Source organism: Pyricularia pennisetigena, assembly GCF_004337985.1.
Source record: "Pyricularia pennisetigena strain Br36 chromosome Unknown Pyricularia_pennisetigena_Br36_Scf_13, whole genome shotgun sequence".
Classification (NCBI taxonomy): Eukaryota; Fungi; Ascomycota; class Sordariomycetes; order Magnaporthales; family Pyriculariaceae; genus Pyricularia; species Pyricularia pennisetigena.
In genome coordinates this window covers 3,556-24,023 of record NW_021940925.1, presented here as the reverse complement: position 1 = coordinate 24,023, position 20,468 = coordinate 3,556, and the positions used below count along the sequence as shown (strand labels likewise).

General features: G+C 38.6%; 3 protein-coding genes across 3 annotated transcripts; all 3 read right to left on the bottom strand.

The window, feature by feature from the left end:
* Positions 1 to 5,694: 5,694 nt before the first annotated feature.
* PpBr36_11062 (uncharacterized protein) lies at positions 5,695 to 6,181 on the bottom strand (the record flags this gene model as incomplete). The annotated part of the gene is given in 3 exon segments (XM_029898166.1): positions 5,695 to 5,881; positions 5,897 to 6,097; positions 6,120 to 6,181. 3 exon segments carry the CDS (start codon positions 6,179 to 6,181, stop codon positions 5,695 to 5,697), a joined length of 450 nt encoding a protein of 149 aa, XP_029743487.1.
* A 432-nt stretch (positions 6,182 to 6,613) lies between these two features.
* On the bottom strand, positions 6,614 to 7,264 carry PpBr36_11060 (uncharacterized protein; the record flags this gene model as incomplete). Its single annotated transcript, XM_029898165.1, has 3 exons — positions 6,614 to 6,850; positions 6,887 to 7,081; positions 7,106 to 7,264. Coding segments are annotated over 3 exons (591 nt in total), but the record flags the coding sequence as incomplete, so codon positions are not given.
* A 3,708-nt stretch (positions 7,265 to 10,972) lies between these two features.
* PpBr36_11059 (uncharacterized protein) lies at positions 10,973 to 12,340 on the bottom strand (the record flags this gene model as incomplete). The annotated part of the gene is made up of 2 exons (XM_029898164.1): positions 10,973 to 11,670; positions 11,758 to 12,340. 2 exons carry the CDS (start codon positions 12,338 to 12,340, stop codon positions 10,973 to 10,975), a joined length of 1,281 nt encoding a protein of 426 aa, XP_029743452.1.
* Between the last annotated feature and the right edge of the window lie 8,128 nt (positions 12,341 to 20,468).

Genomic DNA, 20,468 nt, shown 5'->3' with positions numbered 1-20,468 from the left:
GGCCCCACGAACTGACAAACAAATAAACGAATTACGAAAATTCCACCAAAAACTCCAATAAAACTTAGAATTCGTACGAAAAAATAATTAAATACGTTAACCAATATCGGATAAAAAAATAATCATTCCAACAAAAAATAAGGCTTATTTTATTCGACGTAATATTAAAATATAACGACTAAATATTAAGTTTAATTTTTGAAGGTTTAAACCTTTCAAAATCGACAAAGAAATCAGCGAAATTAATTACAAACTACTATTACCAAAAATTATTAAAATCCACCCAACGCTCCACATATTATGATTGAAACTAATATTATACGGTACTTATAACCAAAAAACAATCGAAATCGACGCAAAAAAAACGTACGACGTCGAACGAATATTGGACCATAAACCCAACCACGGCAAGATAAAATATTTTATTAAATAGGAAAATTATAAATAAGAAAGAAATATTTGGAAACCCTTTAAACACTTTTAAAATTGTTAAAGACCATTCCGCCAGTCTTATTAGGAATTGGATTTACGAACAAATTAACCAAAAAAGGACGACCCAGAAAAACACTACTTACCATTCCCATAAGCAAAAATCGAGTAGAATTCGAAATTATACCACTAAATAAACCTATAAAAAACGATTAATTTATATTACATATAAAAATATATGAACAAAATAATTTACCAATTGAATGCTGCGCAAAAACATTTATTTTATCCAATAAAAAAGGATTCAAAAAACCTACTAGGAAAAACGAACTCCAGGTAAAATTGGAATCCGGAAAAAACGATTTTAAAAACATTCCAGGAAACATTTCGACCGATTGCCGCCGTTCCTTTTATTTTATTTTTTTACTCTCCATTTAATTCAGTTCCTTTAAACTGTCGATATTACGACAAACCGCCTTTATTATTTTTTTGAATTATATTTTCTTTATTTACGTAAACGATTGACTTTTTCCTCCGCCGCTTCCAATTTAAATTTGAATTTAAAATATTAAGCCGCGATTTTATATAATTGCTTTCGGAGAATATTTATAATATTGTATCGCGAACGACCCAGGCGAATATATTCGATACAGCGAAAAAGATCCCGAAGCGATATAGCGTATTTTACAAGTTTTTGCGATTCGTAAACAAAATAAAAAAGCATTTCGACCGCCGAAGAAAAAAGTACAAAAAGCAAATTGATGCGACGAACGGTGGACGTACAATTAGGAAACTTAATTACGCTATTGGATATAGCGTAAAAGAATTAGTAAGGAAAAAATATGGAAATAAAAATAAAAATTAAAAAAGTATTAACTATTTAAAGGCCAAAAGGATTTGGTTAAAGGAAAGAAAATTTAGTACTAGGATTAAATAATTGGGCCGGTATTAATAAAACCAGGCGGGGTTATATCCTTTTTAACGGTATTTAACCAAAAGAAATGCCGACCAACAGGAAACAGGCTTATATGAGAAAAAGATTACGTAACCCCACGTAACCGCCAAAAAGAACGATAGAATTAATATATTATATATTAATTAAAGTAGAACGAATAATATATTGGTTAGGGAATATAATATTTATATCATGCTTAAAATAATGGATTATATAAGGATACATTTATTATTATGTAAATAAATTCGATCTTAGGATTGCTGAGCAGCAATCAATTTTATATTTTAATTAAACCTAATATTTGTTGAAAACGATTCTAATTTCACCCCAGTTATTGAAAACCCCAGTTACCCAGTCAAAACGATTAGTTGTTTTAACCCACTGTACTTTACTTTAAGAACAGGTTACCCGATACCTTGATCGTAATAAACAGTTATTGGTTTTCGACGGCTATAAATCACACGTTACGGACGAATTTATGCTTTTTTACCTCCAAAATAATATTTAATTACTATGTTTACCACTTTATTTATCGCACGTTTTTCCATTATCAAATTTGTTGGTTTTCGGGCCGTTATAAAAGGCTTATCGACGTTAATTTGGATTTTTAAACCGATCTTGCATTTTAAAGGTTATTGGATAGCGAAATTTCTTTTTTGCTATCAAATAACCAAATTAAAAGCATTTATTAAAAGAATTGTCCATTTTGGTTAGCATACGACGGGGTTATAGCCGGTAAACTTGGCTAAACCGCTTTCAAACCCTTTTTCATTGGAAAATAGCAACGTTAACGTCGAAAAAAATAAAAATTACGGTTTTTAAAAAAATAAAATACCAAAAGGTCCAACTCAAAAAACTAATAATCCGGTTTTACTTATTTGGAAAACCCCTAAAACGACCCGAATTGTTCGGCTTTAATTATACGAAATTTCCCGGTCTGAAAAAAATAACGCTATTTTACGGCTTTTATTTGTAAAAATCCAAAAAAGTTTCGAAACCAAGGATATTTTATTGGTTAAAATCTAGCAAAAGATCAGTTTATTGGAAGTATAATTGGAGGTAATACGGCTGGTTATAAAAAGGGTGGTAATTCCAAATTTAAACGAGTTTTTGGTTAACAAATAAAATATCATTGGATTACAGGAAAATAAAATAAAGAATTTGGAATTTTTAGCTGATGAAAAAGAGGTTAATAAACCGGAACAACCTGAAAACGATTGTATTTCTGTGCGTGAATAGTTTTATTTTTAAATCGATTTCCGAGACGTTAAATTTCTGTGATTAAAGTTTTGGGGGTGCGATTATTAGGGGGTGCGGTTAGGGGGTACCCAACGTTAATCCACTTTTAAGCCAATGTTTTGTAAGAAAATAGCAACGCTAACGTCCAAAGCGCATAAAATAATTATTTGCAAAAGGATAAAATACCGGAAAATTTAATCCAAAAAATTAAAGACCCGTTTTTACTTATTTGGAAAACCGTTAAAGCGACCCGAGATATTCGATTTCAACTGCAGGAATCCCGGTCTGAAAAAGCAACGCCACGTCCCGGCTTTTGTTTACAAAAATCCACAAAAGCTTGGAAGCCAAAATATCTTATCGGTTAAAATTTAGCAAAAAATCAGTTTATTAGAAGCACAATTGGAGGTAATACGGCCGGCGAAAAGGAAGAGAGTAGTCCGGGATCCAAACGAGCTTTTAAGTTCTTCAAATAAAAAAAAGAAAAAGAAAAGAAAAGGGGTCTAAAGTCCCAGGAAAATAGGAGGGTTGGTTTGGAAGTTGATACTGATTAATAAGACGGTTAACGAACCAGAACAACCTGAAAACGACTATATTATTGTGTGTCAATAGTTTGAAATTCGAATACTTTTATAAACACGGCATTTCGTTGCTGTATTTCTAAGGCTGGCCAAGTTTAGGGGTGGCCGAGAGGTGGGGCCGAACGTTAAGGCTTTAACAGATTGTAATATACACGATCTGGCTTAACAGCGACTGGCTTAACAGCGACTGGTATTTAGCCTATTAATATGGCCAAACCTCTATTTAATCCCTACTGCTTGGAAACGTGGATCAACGCCAAAAAAGCACTTGGATCAAGATATTTAGGGGTATCAGGAAATGAAGACGAAGCCCCTCAATTGATCGAATCACTTCGACAACGGTATGGAAGACCTCGTCAGGGTCTGCAGATTTGAAACGAACATTTAACCTATATACCCAAGGGAAAGGTGCTAATTCTCCGTGCAGGACGTAATCCGTAATATCTAAAAGGGCATGGCTAAAAAAGACGTTGAAATTGCTTATAGATCACGTCAAATTGAATTCCTGGAAGCTAAAGTCGAGGATTTACAACCTCGTAAGAAGGAAGGTGCATCCAGACCCACATTCTACGTTTACGTCAAAAAGTGTGTTTATCATGTACAGGTTGTAGTTGGGGCAATTGAGGTTGAAGATTCGAAATCTTCGGATGTAGAGGATTACGAGGATATATTTGATGCATCGGGGTAGTTAATTTAGCTTAGTAAAAGCGCTGTGGAGTGAGTGTCGTACAATTTGGGGCAAATGTCTTCCGCTTCCAGTACACACATTCAATCTTTGAAAGGTGGGCAAGGCCGAACGCTACTTGACTTTATTTGGTAAGACGGGAACGGATCCAAATTTGGCTGCAGAATAGCTGGAAAAATCCATTTTTGGCTCCAATTAAACATTATTTGAAATATCTCGAAGTACCTGCTGGTGCTCCACTCGGCTGCTTTAGCGAACATCGACTGCAACAGTGCGAGCGGGTCAGTAGACTACTTCCCTCTACTTACAGAGGAACATAGTTTATTGACGTAGCCAGCCTTTGCCAGCGAGTGGATAACGCTTCGCGTGCTGTGTTATCCGACTTATCCGACGCCTCGTGCTGGAAGACGAACGTGAGCGAGAACAAATGGAAGAAAAGGTGCACAAATCACGTAAGTGGAGTCGTTTTAACTCGGCCGACTTGTCATCTGAAGTGGTACTCGTCCAATATCGTGGGTGTACCACTGCAAACGGCCATCCTGCATCACCGTTGCTGGTGTTCCAATCGTCGCCCTTACCAGCTTGCGATGTGCCTAGGGACGATGCAGTTAGGGCATACACCACCTGTTAACAGGCGCAAATTGGTTCGGAAAAGCAGAAGGAACATTTCGGCACGGCCCAGAAGTTACTTTTGGCATAAGGATACGACTTCGACATATTTGCGGTCAACCAGAAGAGGATATACCAGTTTTGTATTGAGAATAATATATTTCCTGGTATTGCCTGGCGCTATATGTATGACGTTTAATCATTTTTGGGGCAGCGTGACGTTTGGAAAAGTATTTGAAAACGCAGCAGCAGATACTAGATAAGCTTTATTTGTTACAATCGGTATTTAAAGGTTATAATCCACAATTTGTACCTTTTTGAAGAATTTCCTGGCCTTGCTGACGATTATACTTCAACCCTTGAAAAAGAGGTACAAATAATCAGGAATCATCATTTATTTCTAAACGCGATATTAGCGTTTGCGTGCATCGTTTTGCTGTTTCCAACCAAAAACATATATACGTGATGGGAATCTCGAAGATCTTCCGATAGTTGAAGCACTTCCGCGATGGGACCAGCACAGCCAACAAGCAAATGGCCCGCGACGATCGATCCGACCCGACATCAACCATACTCGAAACCAGCTCCACGGTCGGCGATGCGTCTCGAAACTCGTCATCTCTACCAGACCGAACCTTGAGCCCTGATCCAAGGTCATTCCGACCTACGGGATTGCCTGTCCCCACGACGCTAGGAAACGAGCCCAGTAGCGCATCCCATCATGCCTGTTTCGCAAATAGCCCCCCTTTCAGCAGACACGACCTCACTTTGATGAACCTCCATGGATTGCTTCTGTCTTGCAGTAAGACGAATATCTTTCCACGACTAGGCCAAGCACCGAGTGGATCGGATGTGCATTACATGTTTAAGGGAAGATTTCCTGTCAAGTTTACTGATAATAACTATTTTTAATGGTGAAACGAAAGTCCACCGACTGTCTGGACAAACTTTCACGGACTATCCACTACACCGCCACGGCAAGATGATAGCCTTATGTGCGTCTTCTTTCGATTTGTCTATCACTAAGTCATCCCGCCTCAGTGGAGCTCAATTTGGAACGATTGTTTTCGTAGATAGGTGTTTATCCTAGCCCCTCAAAACAAATCCAAAATCTCCTTGGGAAATCTAGAACTGCGGTTCCATCCATGTACCCATTTATACAGGACTCCCCCACTACAGCCCACGTTTTGCCGTCCTCACTACTCCTTAAATATGTACGGCACACCGCCGCCCAAAATCACTGATACGACATCGCCAGGGTCGGTGGTCTCGGGCCCGATGCCCAATCGTCCGGTTGACGTTAGTATAAACGATCTTTTGAAGCAATAGTTTGCCGCAAGCATTTTGTATCTGTCGGTTACACCACCACTGGACCTCAATCTTAAGCTTTCCATTAATTACAAATGCATGAACGACGATCCTTGAATATCGGGAAAGGACAAAATGGCACGAAAGTAAGCCAAGTCATCCTGGACGATTTCTTCCCATGCACTGCCCCCAAGGCCGTGCTGCTCTGCAGTGGTAGTTCGGACGAATTTCTCCACCCAATATATTATCGAAGTCCAGTAACCGGAGCGATACCGTACAAACCCGCGCGATTGACTTTGCAAAAGCCTCGTCGAACTGTTGCCGGGTTAAAATACTTTCGCAAAGGCGAACCACCTTGGACACCGTATTAACCCGCATTCCAGCATTCCATCAACACTCCACATCGTGGCGTCGATGGTGTATTTCTGCTGTCCGTCCGCTCGCTACATTATAATGATTTGGATACCAGAACCAAGCCAATCGCGACCGATCGGAAAAGTAAACCCATAAAAGAAATGTTGGGATGTCCCTATTGACCGTATTTGTCGAATCTGGGACCCAAGATGGCGCGCTTTTGGTTGGGGAAAACTGCTCTGGCCGCAAACCACTGCGTGTCAGCACAGCCATGGAACCGCTGGTTTGGATTAAAAATCTCGCAGCCTTCCGGTAGGTTTCCACAAGCTCTGCGTGGGTATAGTCGGGGTTGAAAGACGTGGATAGCGCAGCCCCGTGGGCTAACTAGTTTACAAATCCGAGTATACCGTAAACTTTATCGCGCTGATTAGTGGCGTGGAATTTGGCCTGTGTCATTTATATGAGTGCGTCGAGTGACCACTTTTCGCGGGAGCGTCGAAAGAGGCACATGGTATTAACGTTCAGCGTTTCGGCGGGAATTCGTGACAACCTGGTGTACCCCTTTCGATGAGGCCATGTTATTGCCCAGCCAAGGCGATGCCAGGGGTAAGATTGTTTGCCGTATAAAAGCAACGGATTTTGGGGCGACAGCACCATTTCCCGGATCACCCAAACCCGTGAGAACCACCGAAGCTGCTATAGTTCGCTCGGCTGTATCCAGGGATTAACATCCCATGCGGGAAGGCCAAAGTTTACATGAAATATATCCGAGTAAATTTGTCCAGAAATTTCGGTCTGCTCGGTAGCGTGGGGATTCTGAGCTTCGAAAATGGAATAAATCTGGTCCAAAAACCGCCACGCAAAGTCCGACGCTGATGGCGATATTTGTGGCCCGGGCCAAATTAAAGTCTTAACGGATCTTGACTAAATTTCGCCCATTAGTCGTACCTGAGACGATCGCTCCTCGACATCGTCCTGGTTGATACAAATTGAGTCGATCCATATGCGCCGGAGCGGGGGGTTTAGTTTTGGTTCCTCTGTTATTTGCCCAACCAGCTGCTGAAACCAAGAGACCGTATAAGCCACGCCGAAACGGACGTTCAGGGTCTCGGTACCGATTTGAAGGGAAAAAGTTGGGAAAACAGGACCCCAGGTGTGGTTTAACGCATGGAAGTCCGGGGAGCTGTCCAGTTGTAGTCTCAGTGCTTAGACTAGACCCCCCTGCTTCGCAATGGGGACCGAGCGCTCCATATACCTTTCAGCCACATAGCTTTTCGACCAATTATATTGGCCGAAAAGATCGCGCTCGTTCTAATTTGAGGACATCTTGTCGCATTTCGCCATTCATGGCGGTACGCCAATATTACCAACAATAATTTGTCGCATTTCGCCGTTTGTAGCGGGTATATATATTGTATACGCATTATAATAATAATATAAATGGTGTAACCACGGTATACAATTAGATATTCGAATATAAAATTAAATAAAAATCGTAAAAATGTGAGCTAACCTGTGTTAAATTGATTAGATTTTGGCAATCCTTTCATTGAGACCCGCGTTTTTTTAGCCAACTTATTTGGAAAGATATTTAGTTATCAAGCAAGATTTGTAATTTTTTATTTTATTTAATTATTATTTCGAAAAATGCAGTATAGTATTTATTTAAACCCAAATAAAAATGTTTATTATTTACCAGATTTATCATTGCAAACTGCATGCAATTATGGTTTAACATAAAGCTTTTATTAGTATTTTTATATTAATTATTAATTTATTTAAAATCTAAATAATTTACGCAAATAACTTTCAAATAAAAAGACATTTTAACGCTGTTATTTAGGTATAAGCTTATATATAATCGTTATTCAATTTAATTTTTATAGTTTTCATTTAATTAAATAAAGCAAAAAATAGAAACAAGGCACAAATTTAACATTTCCTTTTATAAAAAAGTAATATAAACGGGTATTACAAATTGGATTCCACGTTAACGTTTCTTAATACATTCTATTCAATCCCTGGAATTTTGGTTCTATTATTGTGTAAACTGGGAAAAATATAAAAGCGTTTCGATTGTACATTATATATAAAATTACATAAACTTTACCTATCCGTTTATTTAACGGTTTATTTAATTCGATATATATACCAAATTGGGGAATTGTATTATATATACATATATTAACCCCCTCGTGCATAATGCAGAAAGTTTGGCCGCAAAATAAAATAATATGAAATTAATTAAATAAAGCAAAAAATCAATCAAAAATATATATTTAACATTCTTTTATATAAAAGATGTCTTAAAACCAATATCCCAAATTGAACTTAACGTAAGCGTTTGTCTTTATACGTTATCCAGTCCCTGTAAGTTTGATTTTATTATCGTCAAAATTGGTAAGAATATAAACGAGTTTCGATTGTAAATTATGTATAAAAAAATAAATACTTAACCTATCCGCTTATTTAACTGCTTATATAATGCGGTATATGCACCAGAGTTTAACATAACGGTAAATATATATATATATATATACACATATATATATAACCCTCCACGTGCAGAAATTTTAAAATTTGGTTGAAATTAAAAATAATATTAAAAAAAATCGAAAATCGAAAAAAAATTCGAAAAACCAATACCGCCATAAACGGATTAAGGGCAGGTGGTATCCAATTCGGCCGTTATAATAAATAATAAAATAAATCAAATCGCTGTTAATAGCGGTAATAAACGCTATTTTTAACGATATTTTCTTTTTTCAATATTTTGCGTAATTGTGGAATAATAAAGGAGTGTCGGTCGAAAAAAGGCCAAAAATACCGCCATAAACGGCGAAAATCGACAAGTTGTCCTCAGACCTGAACCAGAGCGTTCTTTGGATGGACCCACAGGTACATTGCAAAGCCGCAATTGAGCCACGCTCAATTGTGGAGCTCTGGGCTTCAGGGATGAGCCCTGAGACTAGCATGGCCCGCACATGGCTGCTAACGTCGGGTACCCCCGGATGGCCACCCACCCTGTTGGCCACACTTAAAAATCCAATAACGAAATACCTACTTTTATAAACTAATTTAAATATAAAACTATTAACGCACAAAAGTACAATCGTCTTCAGGTTGTTCCGGTTTATTAACCTTTTTTTCATTAGCTAAATTTTCCAAATTCTTTATATTATTTTCCTGTAATCCAATAATATTTTATTTACTTACCAAAAGCTCGTTTGAATCTCGAAATTACGCTTTTTCCGCCGGCCGTGTTATTTTTAATTATATTTCCAATAGATTAAAATTTTTGTTAAGCGTTAACCAAAAATTTATTTTTGATTTAAATCTTTTTTTGGATTTTTGCACATAAAAAACGTAAAATTACGTCAATTTTATTAAATTAAAAGGCTTTTGCAATGGAAATCGAATATTTCGGGTCGTTTCAACAGTTTTCCAAATAAATAAAAACGGGTCGTTAATTTTTTAGGTTAAATTTTCCAGTATTTTATCTTTTTATAAACCGTTGTTTTCATTCTTTATAACGTTAAAGTTGCTATTTTTTCAATGAAAAAGGGTTTAACAATGGTTTGACCAAATTTACCGGTTATAAACCCGTTATACGCCACCTAAATTGAATATTTTTCGCTATAAATATTTTCGATTTTGTTATATTATAATAAAAGAAGTTTCGTTTTCCAATAATTGGAAAACGTACTAAAAATAAAAGGGTAAATATCAAAGTCAAAAATTATTTTGTAAATAAAAAAAATAAATTCGTCCGCTATATATAATTTATAATCGTCGAAAACTAATAACCGCTTTTCAAATAGTAAAAACTGGATATACGGAGTAAATATTTTTTAACCATTCGATAACCGTTTCTTATTTGGTCACCCGTTTTTTATTATATAAAATTACCAATTATCCAAAAAATTCAAATCCGTTAAAAATTATTATTATTATAAGTTTTTCTTTAAATATAACGAAAAAAAATATAGTAACGCCCGTAACCGATATATATTCGAATTTAATCGTCTTACCCCGCGTTCCGGGTTTTTTTCGCTATAACGGCCTAATTCCGTTACAATTTATTATCAAACCGTTAAATTCTTAATTTTTTATTATACCGTTTTCGTCCATATTCCACCGACTTTCCTGTTTAATATCTGTTATGGGGTAAGCCAACGGCCTTGGGACCGTTAAATATTTTTATTGGTATTATTATTAACGTTAAGGGGAAAAGGAAGGAAAGGTGTATGTCCGGGTCATGGTAGTGTTTTTCCCTTTTATATATCGTCCTTAACCCGCTCCTGTATTTTATTACGTAATACGTGCCTTAGGCACGAATCCATAACAAAATAAACTAATTTTCAGTATATTGCATTATTGGAAATTGGAAAATTAAAAGTAGAAAAAAGTAAATCCAAACATGAAAAATTCGTCGAAATAATTATAATAGAAGTTGGAGGATAAAAATAAATTTGTTGTTATTTTTGGGTGGCCATCAGGGGGTACCCGACGTTAAATTTCCTTTTTCCCTCGTGGAGCTTACGCACCCTCCATGTAGCTATTACGCCGAAAGTCTGCCGAAAGGTTCAAACAAACGGCGGGTTGCGGGTAATGTGATATATACCAAACACACACATTACCGGCATGGGCATGCCGAGCCTGCTGAAAAAAGGGCCTCTAAACTAGTAAGGACTGGAAGGCCCCTGCACACTATTCTCCCGCTGGCATAGTCACTCATCTAGTTCTGCGCATCCCGAGAACGAGCACAGACAACGGTACAGTTAGTACAGCATATCAACACATAGACAGTTCTTACTACGCGCGCAGAAACAACCCTTCAAACCACTCCCTCAGATCTTTATCCACCCAGCGCACAAGGAGACGTAAGACTGCCAGCACCTTATAGGTTCCCGTTAAAGTGGTCGTTTCTCCCATCGGAATTTCACCAACACAGGCGAAATAGTCGCCTCTGTTACAAAAAAACAGCAGACGCCAACTGTGCCCATTAACCAAAACTGCTGGCACCGCTTGGAGCATTCCAAACTTGGTTTGCCGGTATGTTGATGATTGTAACCAATGTTCCATCCGTTGAAACCATGCCGCCGTCCATACTGCTAACTGAATGAGCCCTTTTTCTGTCGCACCGGGGCTTTTCGTTTCGATGCTAACGCCTAAGGGTAGGGAACGAAGAGGGCTGTAGTTACTGTGGTTGACGGAATGATGTGCTGACTGTAAAGTTAGAGCCGATATCGCTTGCTCGAGCTGTGTCGATCTGGTTTCCATAAAAAACCCAAAATCCACCATTCTCCCGGCCGCGACAGGATCATTGTTATTACGGGACGCAGTCGTTGAACTGGTGCTTGACGATACGGAAACCCAAGATCGTGGGAACGCCCAGGTGGCTTCGCTGCGTATTGGGGGTAACCACGGTTGTGAAACACGAGCAGACATGATCTCATAGTGACTTACGCCAGGGGTTTTTCGAGTCGCCAGTTTGAGTAGAGGTGCATGTACTTCGATGTTCCAAGAAAATTCCGACAAACCCTCTTCGTCGCATTTGTTAGCATCCGCTACGATTTCGAGTAGAGATTCTAACTCCCTTTCTGCTTCTGCCACTGCGTGTGCATCTTGGTCGCCCTCTTGGATTTTGAACAACGAAGGCGGGAACGGGACCATATCTATCGCCAATATATATTTATTGATCGCCTCTTGCGCTTCGATTGGCACGAACGCGCTGCTGTACTCGACGATTTCTTGTACGCTAACATATAAACTGCGCATATCTGGCGGCAGTGTTGCGGTTCGAGGCTTTTCGATTCTAATCGGTTTGACAAGCATTTCGAGCTCTTTGATAAATTTTATTGGACTGACAAAGCGCTTGGAAGGCGTGGAACGCGACGAAGTTCGTGGTATCGAAGAGAAGCCTACATCGAAAGCGAGCTGGCGAGAAGGTCGCGGGGTTATATCGAAATCGAGGACGGGTTGACGAGCCTCATCGTCGGGCCGCCGCCGTTTCGATTGCGAAGATGCTCGTGCAGACGAAGCAGGCGGCGAGGGGGGTATTTCGAAGTCGTGGGTTTTTGAGCAACAACTGGGTTCGTCGGGGATATTTGATGTGCTGCCGAGCCATTCGCCGACCCGGCAATGTAAGCAGTCGCGGAAAGGAGTCCTGTGACATTCCATAAATGCCATATTCGCGCGATGAGGAGCGAATATGGACAGACTTGCTTTGTCGTGTGTAGGTGCAAACTGCAGCTTCATTCATGGTGTGACGACAAGGCTTATAATGGTCCGTGCTTACGTTTTGCGGGGTGACCTGGCAACCGGCGGGGCCTGCCTAGGTCTCGGACAGTTCCCGCACGACAAGCACTGTGTTTTGCAGTTTTGGCTGCTAGCCAAGCCAAATATATTGAATAACCTTAACCAGGTTCCCTTATTTCGACCTACAACCTTCGTAGCACATCCGCCTCCTCTGAGCTTGAGGTTATCGCCAATTCGCTCTCATATAGCTGCGCGCCCGTTTCGAAGTTGAACGGGCCATTAGGTACGTTGTACCTTTACACCAAACAGCAGGGCAACTGTCTGTTAACGTCTAACGGTCTAAGACAGATGGAGGATAGGAAATTGGAACGTGTTTATGCAGTAAAATTCGCCTGGGCAGGCAAAGTTTAGACCCTAGGTATGCTGTTTGTCAGTCAAGCGCCCGGTAAACGGCCGGGCGTTTATTCGAATGAATACAACAGCGGCCGCGTCGGAATACCCCCTATTATTGGGTCAGGATAACATCGCTGGCAATGTATAACAGGTCCTTGCTGCCGCACTTGTAATTTTTATCTAAAAGCCTTGCTGGCTGTATTGTATTTTTGGAGAGGGATCCGGGGTTGGTTTGAAGTCAGCTTCCTTTTAAGCAAATACTCGAAAAGCTAGTTGCAAAGGAGAAGGCCCGCGGTTAAAAACAAAGTTGACGCAAAGGACTTACATGTCTGTTGTATAGGTGTAACGGGATTAACTCTATCCATTATTATTTCGGTTATATATTTGGTATGAATATTTGTGTCCCGTATCGGCTTATTGGATTGGGGTAAAAAAACACCCGCTTTCTGTTTTATTTTTCTATCGGCACTCGTAAATTTTAATATTAAGTCTTAAGGCCACGTCGCTATATTTGAGGAAAGTTTTGGAACCAAAACAACATATTTTACTTCAAAAGATAAATATATATGCGATTTCTTTTATTTCGTTTTGAAATATTTCCATATAAGACGCGGAACGTATGTGCATTTAAACAAAATACCCTTTAAATTATTCGGGGGTATTGTAAAGGGGTTACATTTAAACTTGGTTTTCCCATTAGAAAGGGTGTAAATAATATTAATACTAGTTGGCAACATTCGCATGTTTTTAAGCTATTTATTGCAGAACGTCTTTTCCTGGAATTTTCGCGCAGTTCATATAACCCGCTGGCGAAGCCGTTTTCTTTTTCGTTGTTATTATTGATATCGTTTTTGGGTTTAGTAAAAAGCCTTTTTGGTTAATTTGCCAAAAATAGCAAATATACTGAGTGTATTATATTTAAATATGTTAAAAGATATATTATTGGCATTATCATTTGGGTTGCTTTAACATAAAATATTAGATAGCAGCAATTAAAATATTACGATTAAAACAACCGGGTAATTCGTTTTCATCATGCAATATAATGGGTCAAAACAATTAAACAGCTGCTCGGATAATTGTTAATTTTTAATAATGTTTACTACTCCCATCTCAAAATTTGTGTCTAACTTCGGGAAACATAGTGGCTTAATACACTGCAGCAATGAGGTTTCTAAGGTTCGACTCACCTAGTAACTACAAACGTGCTCTCGAAATGACCAACAAAGGCAAATTCGGAAACCTCCGCTCCGTATTTAGAACTCCAATGGCGGGTAATGCTCGATTGGTGGTCACGCCTCACACGGAGTGCGATACTGGTACAGTCTATATTTCTGGCCGCCTCGCATCGAAAATAGTCTTTTGTACGGTTAAACAAGGGGAGAGAGGATTTTAGTCTGCAAAATTTGAGGAACGGCCCCTAATAAAGGGAAATTATGTTACATTGGAGCACCCACCCTCTTTTTCGATATTTGACAAGTTAACAACCAACCCATAAAGGAAAATTTTTGGAGCAGAAAGATATTTGGCGTACACCCGGAGGTTTTTACCTTCCTCGGTGAGATTTCGACGGTAACGCGGTTTATGTATTCCCAGTGAGCTCTCCCGAAGTTTTATCATCCTGTGTCGAGTAAAAACTGCGTTTTTTTTCTGCCCTTTCCGGTGGTAAATGAGCGGATAATATGGAAATATAATTGCAATTGTCGGGCATTTTAATCGCGTGAGATTTGACAGCCGTGCTGGTTACTGCGAGGTGTAACGCGCGCATGGCTGCTACCCATTGAAAGCGGTAAATCGGGACGCAACCGAGCCACCACCACAGCTTATATAAAAAGTACAAATATGGTTAAAACGTTATTTATAATTATTTTATATAAACACGCTCCTATAGTGTTTGTTGCATTTTTTATAATGGTGTATGCCTATTGGTAAAACCAATCCTTATTTTCCGGGATAAGCTTTGTTTTATAGTACCAAATCCATCCGAATACAAATCCATGTTAGTAACACCAGTAAAGGTCTATTCGAACAGGGCCAAACCGCGCGGCTATTTCATTAAATTCAAGAATATGTCGTGGAGTTCGAAAAAGACAAGTTTAGCATACCCTGTCGCGTGCTGTGGATAATGGTGAAACGTAGACAAAAGGTGCGAAAGACTAACCCCATTTACGGCGCAGTGCTCAAAATGGGAGCTAACAATTTGTACGGAGCACTAGGTTACAAACACTATTTTTTGTACAACCTATCGTGCTCCTCAGCGAAAACCAGGGGGTTTAGGTTTTACTAAAAAGAAACTGCAGTAAATGTGTGCAATGGTAACGGAGCTCCAGAATGGGCCCACGCGTGAAATCCTCAGCTAAAGCCACAACATCACGGTCTCGGCGAAGGAAACACATGGGTGAAATGGACCTTATTTCAATATCTTTAATTTTGCAGTCGAAGGTAAAAAGAGTGTTTACCGGCCTAGACTCTAATTTTCGAATAGACAGCAATAAAGCTGTCTCTGGGTAATTCCCTTTGCCTAATTAAAGGCTGGACACAAAGTCGAAGGATACCAAAACTAGTTTACCTACCTCGTGAACGTTACAGGCATTATTTGCGCCTCCCTAGACAGAGCTAGCGCTGCCCTAATGGATGGTATTCCTATTTATGGTAAAATGCCTGGGTAAATTAGAGTTTTGCCTCGCGATATGCTGACGTACGTCCAGCCTTTTGCGTCCCTAGTAAAACACATCGTTAATATCTTCGCCACCTTCGACATGTAACATCTAGGACCCTGGCTGAGCTGCTGCCTCATTATATCCCTAACCGCCTGCATGGAAACACTCGTAAAAATACTGTGTGATTCTTTGTTCCTGAGCCTATCTCCCAACATCTTAACAAAATGCTTCTTTTTGCGAGTGTGAACGCCCATATAAAGCACCAAATCACTTTGTTCTGTTTGTCGAGCACTGAAAATGCAACAGTTGAAAATAAATTTCATACTGCCTGGCTCGTCTTTACCCACAGAGCCACAGATCCTGTATTCGTCAGCAGTACCGCGAACCCTGACAAAATTAGTGAACCCAGGGTAGTGCTAGGGCTCGGCTTCCTCTCGGGACGGCGCAGATGGGTGGCGCGTGCCCAACAGGCTAGCCTGGTGCGTAATGCTGGAAATCGAAAGCGGCGCTTCCAGAATTGACTTTTGAGGAAACCCGAGGATTGCGAAAGAAAAGAGCACTGTAAGTGCAACGTATAAAGTGTGAGCAGCAACACCTCGTACTATAACAATTAACGTCGGGTACCCCCTGTTGGCCACACCTAAAAATCTAACAACGAAATGTATACTTTTATAAATTAATTTGGATATAAAACTATCAACGCACAAAAATACAATCGTTTTCAGGTTATTCCGGTTTATTAAACTTTTTTTATTAGTTAAAAATTCCAAATTCTTTATGTCACGGCCAGGGTAATCATAGCACGGAAGCTAGTCTACTGGCACCTATCGACGAAGATTCTACTCTGAGGAGAAGAAAGGAAACATACAAAATTCTAAACTTAACGCGACGTGGATAAAGGTATTACCCTGGTGGGTCGTTGGTCAGGGGTAAGGGTTAGGGTCTGGTAATCTTATGGTCCAAATGTCATATTACCCCCTTCCAAACCTCGTATATCGACGCAAATAATTATGCGAAACTTTTGTCAAATTAACCATATCGTCGCTTTTTCCTTTTACCGTTCAACTTTCCATATTTTAACACACTATCCTCCTAATTCGGTTCGTCCAACTTATCCTCGGTAGCGGTTTTTATCCAAATTGCCAATCGTTTCGGTGGTCCTGCGGTATTTTTATATTTTTTATAAAAATCGTTAAAAACTGTCGCTGAATTTTTGAAATTTTCAGCCGGGTACCACGTGTCGTTTGGATCACATTTTTACTATACGATCTGGTATTGCAATATTTTATTCCGGCCAAATAATTGGGACGTTAGAATTTTATCGATTACAAATTTTGGTTTTCCGTTAATCTTTTTTGGCGGAAGCGGTTTTTTTTTCTGTTATGGTAATGGGTCCATTGCGGTTTTGCGGAGGCGGTTTGCGTGGAATAAGTTTTTTTTTTTAAAAGATTTAAATACGTCCAAAATATAGTTATATTTTCGTTTTTTTAAAATTTGCCATGGTCCGGTCCATTGTAAATCCAATTTAATTGTCGGTGCGGTCGTCGGAAACCCTTTTTTTTAACGAAAATATAATCGTTAACCCCAAAATTTACTGGTCGCCGTTTTTTGTTAATTTATTTTTCCTGCTTCGCCTACGCTTTTAGCGCGTTTTAACGAACCAATTTTTGGATTTTTTTAATTTGGCGGACGATTTGCAGGGTTTTTCGTTTTTGGTTTGAATTAACGGTCGTGGTTAGCAGGTCGGTGGATAGCGGGTTTTGGGGTTCGGTCCCGAATATTACTTTTAACGGGCATATATTAAAACTGGAATACCACGCGGCGTTATGGATAAAATCCAAAACAGGCAAATATACGTTCCAATTGGTTTAATATTTATCGATATAAAACCGTAGCTTTTAATCCAGTTTTTGGTTAATAATTTTTACAACATTTTGTATTTAAAGGTGCAAGGCGTTACCGTGTCGGTATTTAATACCCGTAAATTTATTTATCGTTACCATAAATTCGGAAATGAACGGCCCGGCGTTATCGTTAATCCAAACGAAAGGTAGTCCTAGGAAACGGTATAGGTATCGGTAATATCGGGAGGTTAAGATTTTTGCTGTATCGGTTTTTTGTCCTGGGATAATAGTTATTAGGCGATTAAATTTGCAAACGAACATTTATACGTAATCGTATCCGAATTTATTTTTGGGTATATTTTTTCCGTTAATTGCTATATATTCCCAAACGTAATTCGGTATCGGTAGCGGATATAATAAGCCCGGGGTTTTGTCGTATTTGCTTTTATTTCGCTCGTAATTGTAACAATTTTTAATATTTTTCCGAATAATTTAATTTATACCCTCCCAAAAATACTGTTTTTTAATTATTTATATCGTTTTATTTTATCCTGCGTAGGCGAATATTTTGGGTTCGTGAATTTCCCGGATTAAAACGGTTTTTAAAAATATATATCCGTTTAAAATCGTTTCCGGGATTATTAGTTTTCCTTAATATTAGCCTAGCTTTTGCTTTTCGTTTTTTTGTCGTATTAGGTTTACCAAATTTGCGCCGTTTATTACGTGGGCGTTTGGGTCGGTAATATTAACGGCGGTTACCGTAAATATAATTTTTTTAAGTGGGATTAAAATTATTATTCGTTTTTTTTTCCCGAGTTTTAATTGTTGGAAAATTTGCCGTTTTGCGGGATAGGGTATCGGCGGTTATATTATTTTTACCGCGGCGGTATTAAAACGTAATATTAAAATTGGCCAGGAAATTTGCCTAACGCATTTGTTAAATCGAAAAAAATCGTTTTATGGAATAATAAATTAAAATTTGGTGGTTTGTAACCACGAAAAAGCTTGTCCCCAATAATTTTGGTTCGTAATATTCCAACGTTTAAATTATTACCAGCAGTTTTCGGTTTTGGATCGGGTATGCGCGTTTTGCTGGGGTTATCGTTTTTGAATAATATTCCACAGGTTTCCATTTTCCACCCGGTTATTATTATTAAATTGCTCCGCCGGTCGCGTTGCGTAAAACGTCGGTTTTTATTTTGGTCGGTCGGCCTGGGGTGAAAAATGCTATAACCGGTGCATCGCAGGCTAAACGTTTTATTTTTTCAAATATTCGCCTTTATTTTAGTCCTATAGCAAATTTGGCGTTTTTTTTTCAACAGTCGGTTTAACGGCTTAGCGACGTTGCTGGTATAGTGGCAAAATATTCGGATATAATTGCTCAATCCCAAAAAGGAACGTACGGCTGTTTTGGACGTAAAGTTTTCGAATTTCCAATCGCTAATAGTTTATAATTTGTCCGGATCGATACGGATACCTAAACCTGCGTTTATAACGATACCAAAATAATCGACCGTGGTAACGTTAAATCGAAATTTTTTAATATTTTCCTGGAGGTCGACCCGGTTTAATCGGTAAATAATTTTTTTTATTTAATCCCAATATTTTTTTTCGTTTCCGTCGGAATAAACCAAAATATCGTCGGCGTATGCGCTGGTAAATAAATTTAAAAATTTACTTAGTTAAACGTTAATAAAAAATTGCCACCAAATTGGGCCGATTTTTAATTTAAAGGGAAATACCTTCCATTAAAAAATGTTTTAACGGGTGCGGAAAACAGTAAAATATTTTAAATTAACAATTATACGTAACCGGTTAAAAGTTCGGATAATATCGATTTTCGTAAACTTTTTTGTATTGCGATAATTAAAAATAATTCCGTTAATATCCGGGGCTGGTACGAATCGATTTTTCAAAAATTGGTTAATCCATCGGTAATCGGTGCAAAAACGGCGTTTTTTGGAATATGGTTTAAATACGAATAGGATAGGCGCTGGGTCGGCCTGCATACAGGGTTCGATAAACCCAATGCGCAGCAATTCGTCGATTATTTCCTTTTCGAACGGCAGGAATTCCATAGGTGTTTTATACGTCGGAAACGATCCTATTTTTGGTTTATTTAACTCCAAAATTACATCGTACCCTGGGCGATATGGAGGTAAATTGGTTAAAACTGCTTTCGAAAAAAATCCCTCCAGGTTAACGAATCGGGATAATAATTTACGTCGGACCAATTCGACATAATCGGGGTTTTTATTTTCCGGGAACGGGATCGGTTTTCTTTTATTGGTTTTCCATTGGTACGAACGGTTAATAGCAAATAAATTGATGGCGGGGTTTTCGGGTCCAATTTTTAACGTAATGGGTTGCGTGGGTAATGGGTACGATTTCCATCGCTTTTATCGGGGGTCGGTGTCCAGTTTATATTAAAATGCGGTTATATTTACAACGGTTTGCTCCTTACCCAAAATAACCGGGGTCGGTTTGGGTTTTGAAAAGGTTATTTAGCGCTACGGTCGTTGAAATATTTGCACCTTTTTGGTTTTTCGTTCGAATGCTCGGTCGCGCCGTTTTGCATTAGTTTATATAACCGGATCGGGTTTGTTTAACAATATATTCGGAAATTTAATGGTTGGCGAAAATTTTACCAGCGACGGTGTCCTTTTAAGTTATACGAACGTTTGCGTTTTCGGGTGGATCCAAATATCCTATTTAACTAATTAATCCTACCCAATAAATATATTATATTTATTTTCCGTTACGTAAAATATTTGGTTGTTAAACCGGCGTTTATCGATTTCCAAAGTCGTTTTTAGTTTGTGCGTAATCCGTCCTGCGTCCTATTTGCGGTAATTCGATAAAAATAACGGGGTTTTTAACCTTTGGAACCGGGCTTTTAGCCGTTTTGCGGTTTATTTAACGATTGCTGGGCTAATTAAAAAAAATATTTACTCCGGTGTTACAAAAAGCTTTAACCGATAATACTACGCCATTAACCTATATTTAAATTCGAACGATAAAAAATTTAAATTTTGGGTTATTATTAGTTTAAACTATTGTAAATATTTGGACCACCGAAAAGGTTTGCGGCGGTTTTATTTTTTTCACAATTCGTTTGTGGTTTCCGAATTTAAAGTACCCGTTTATTGCTTT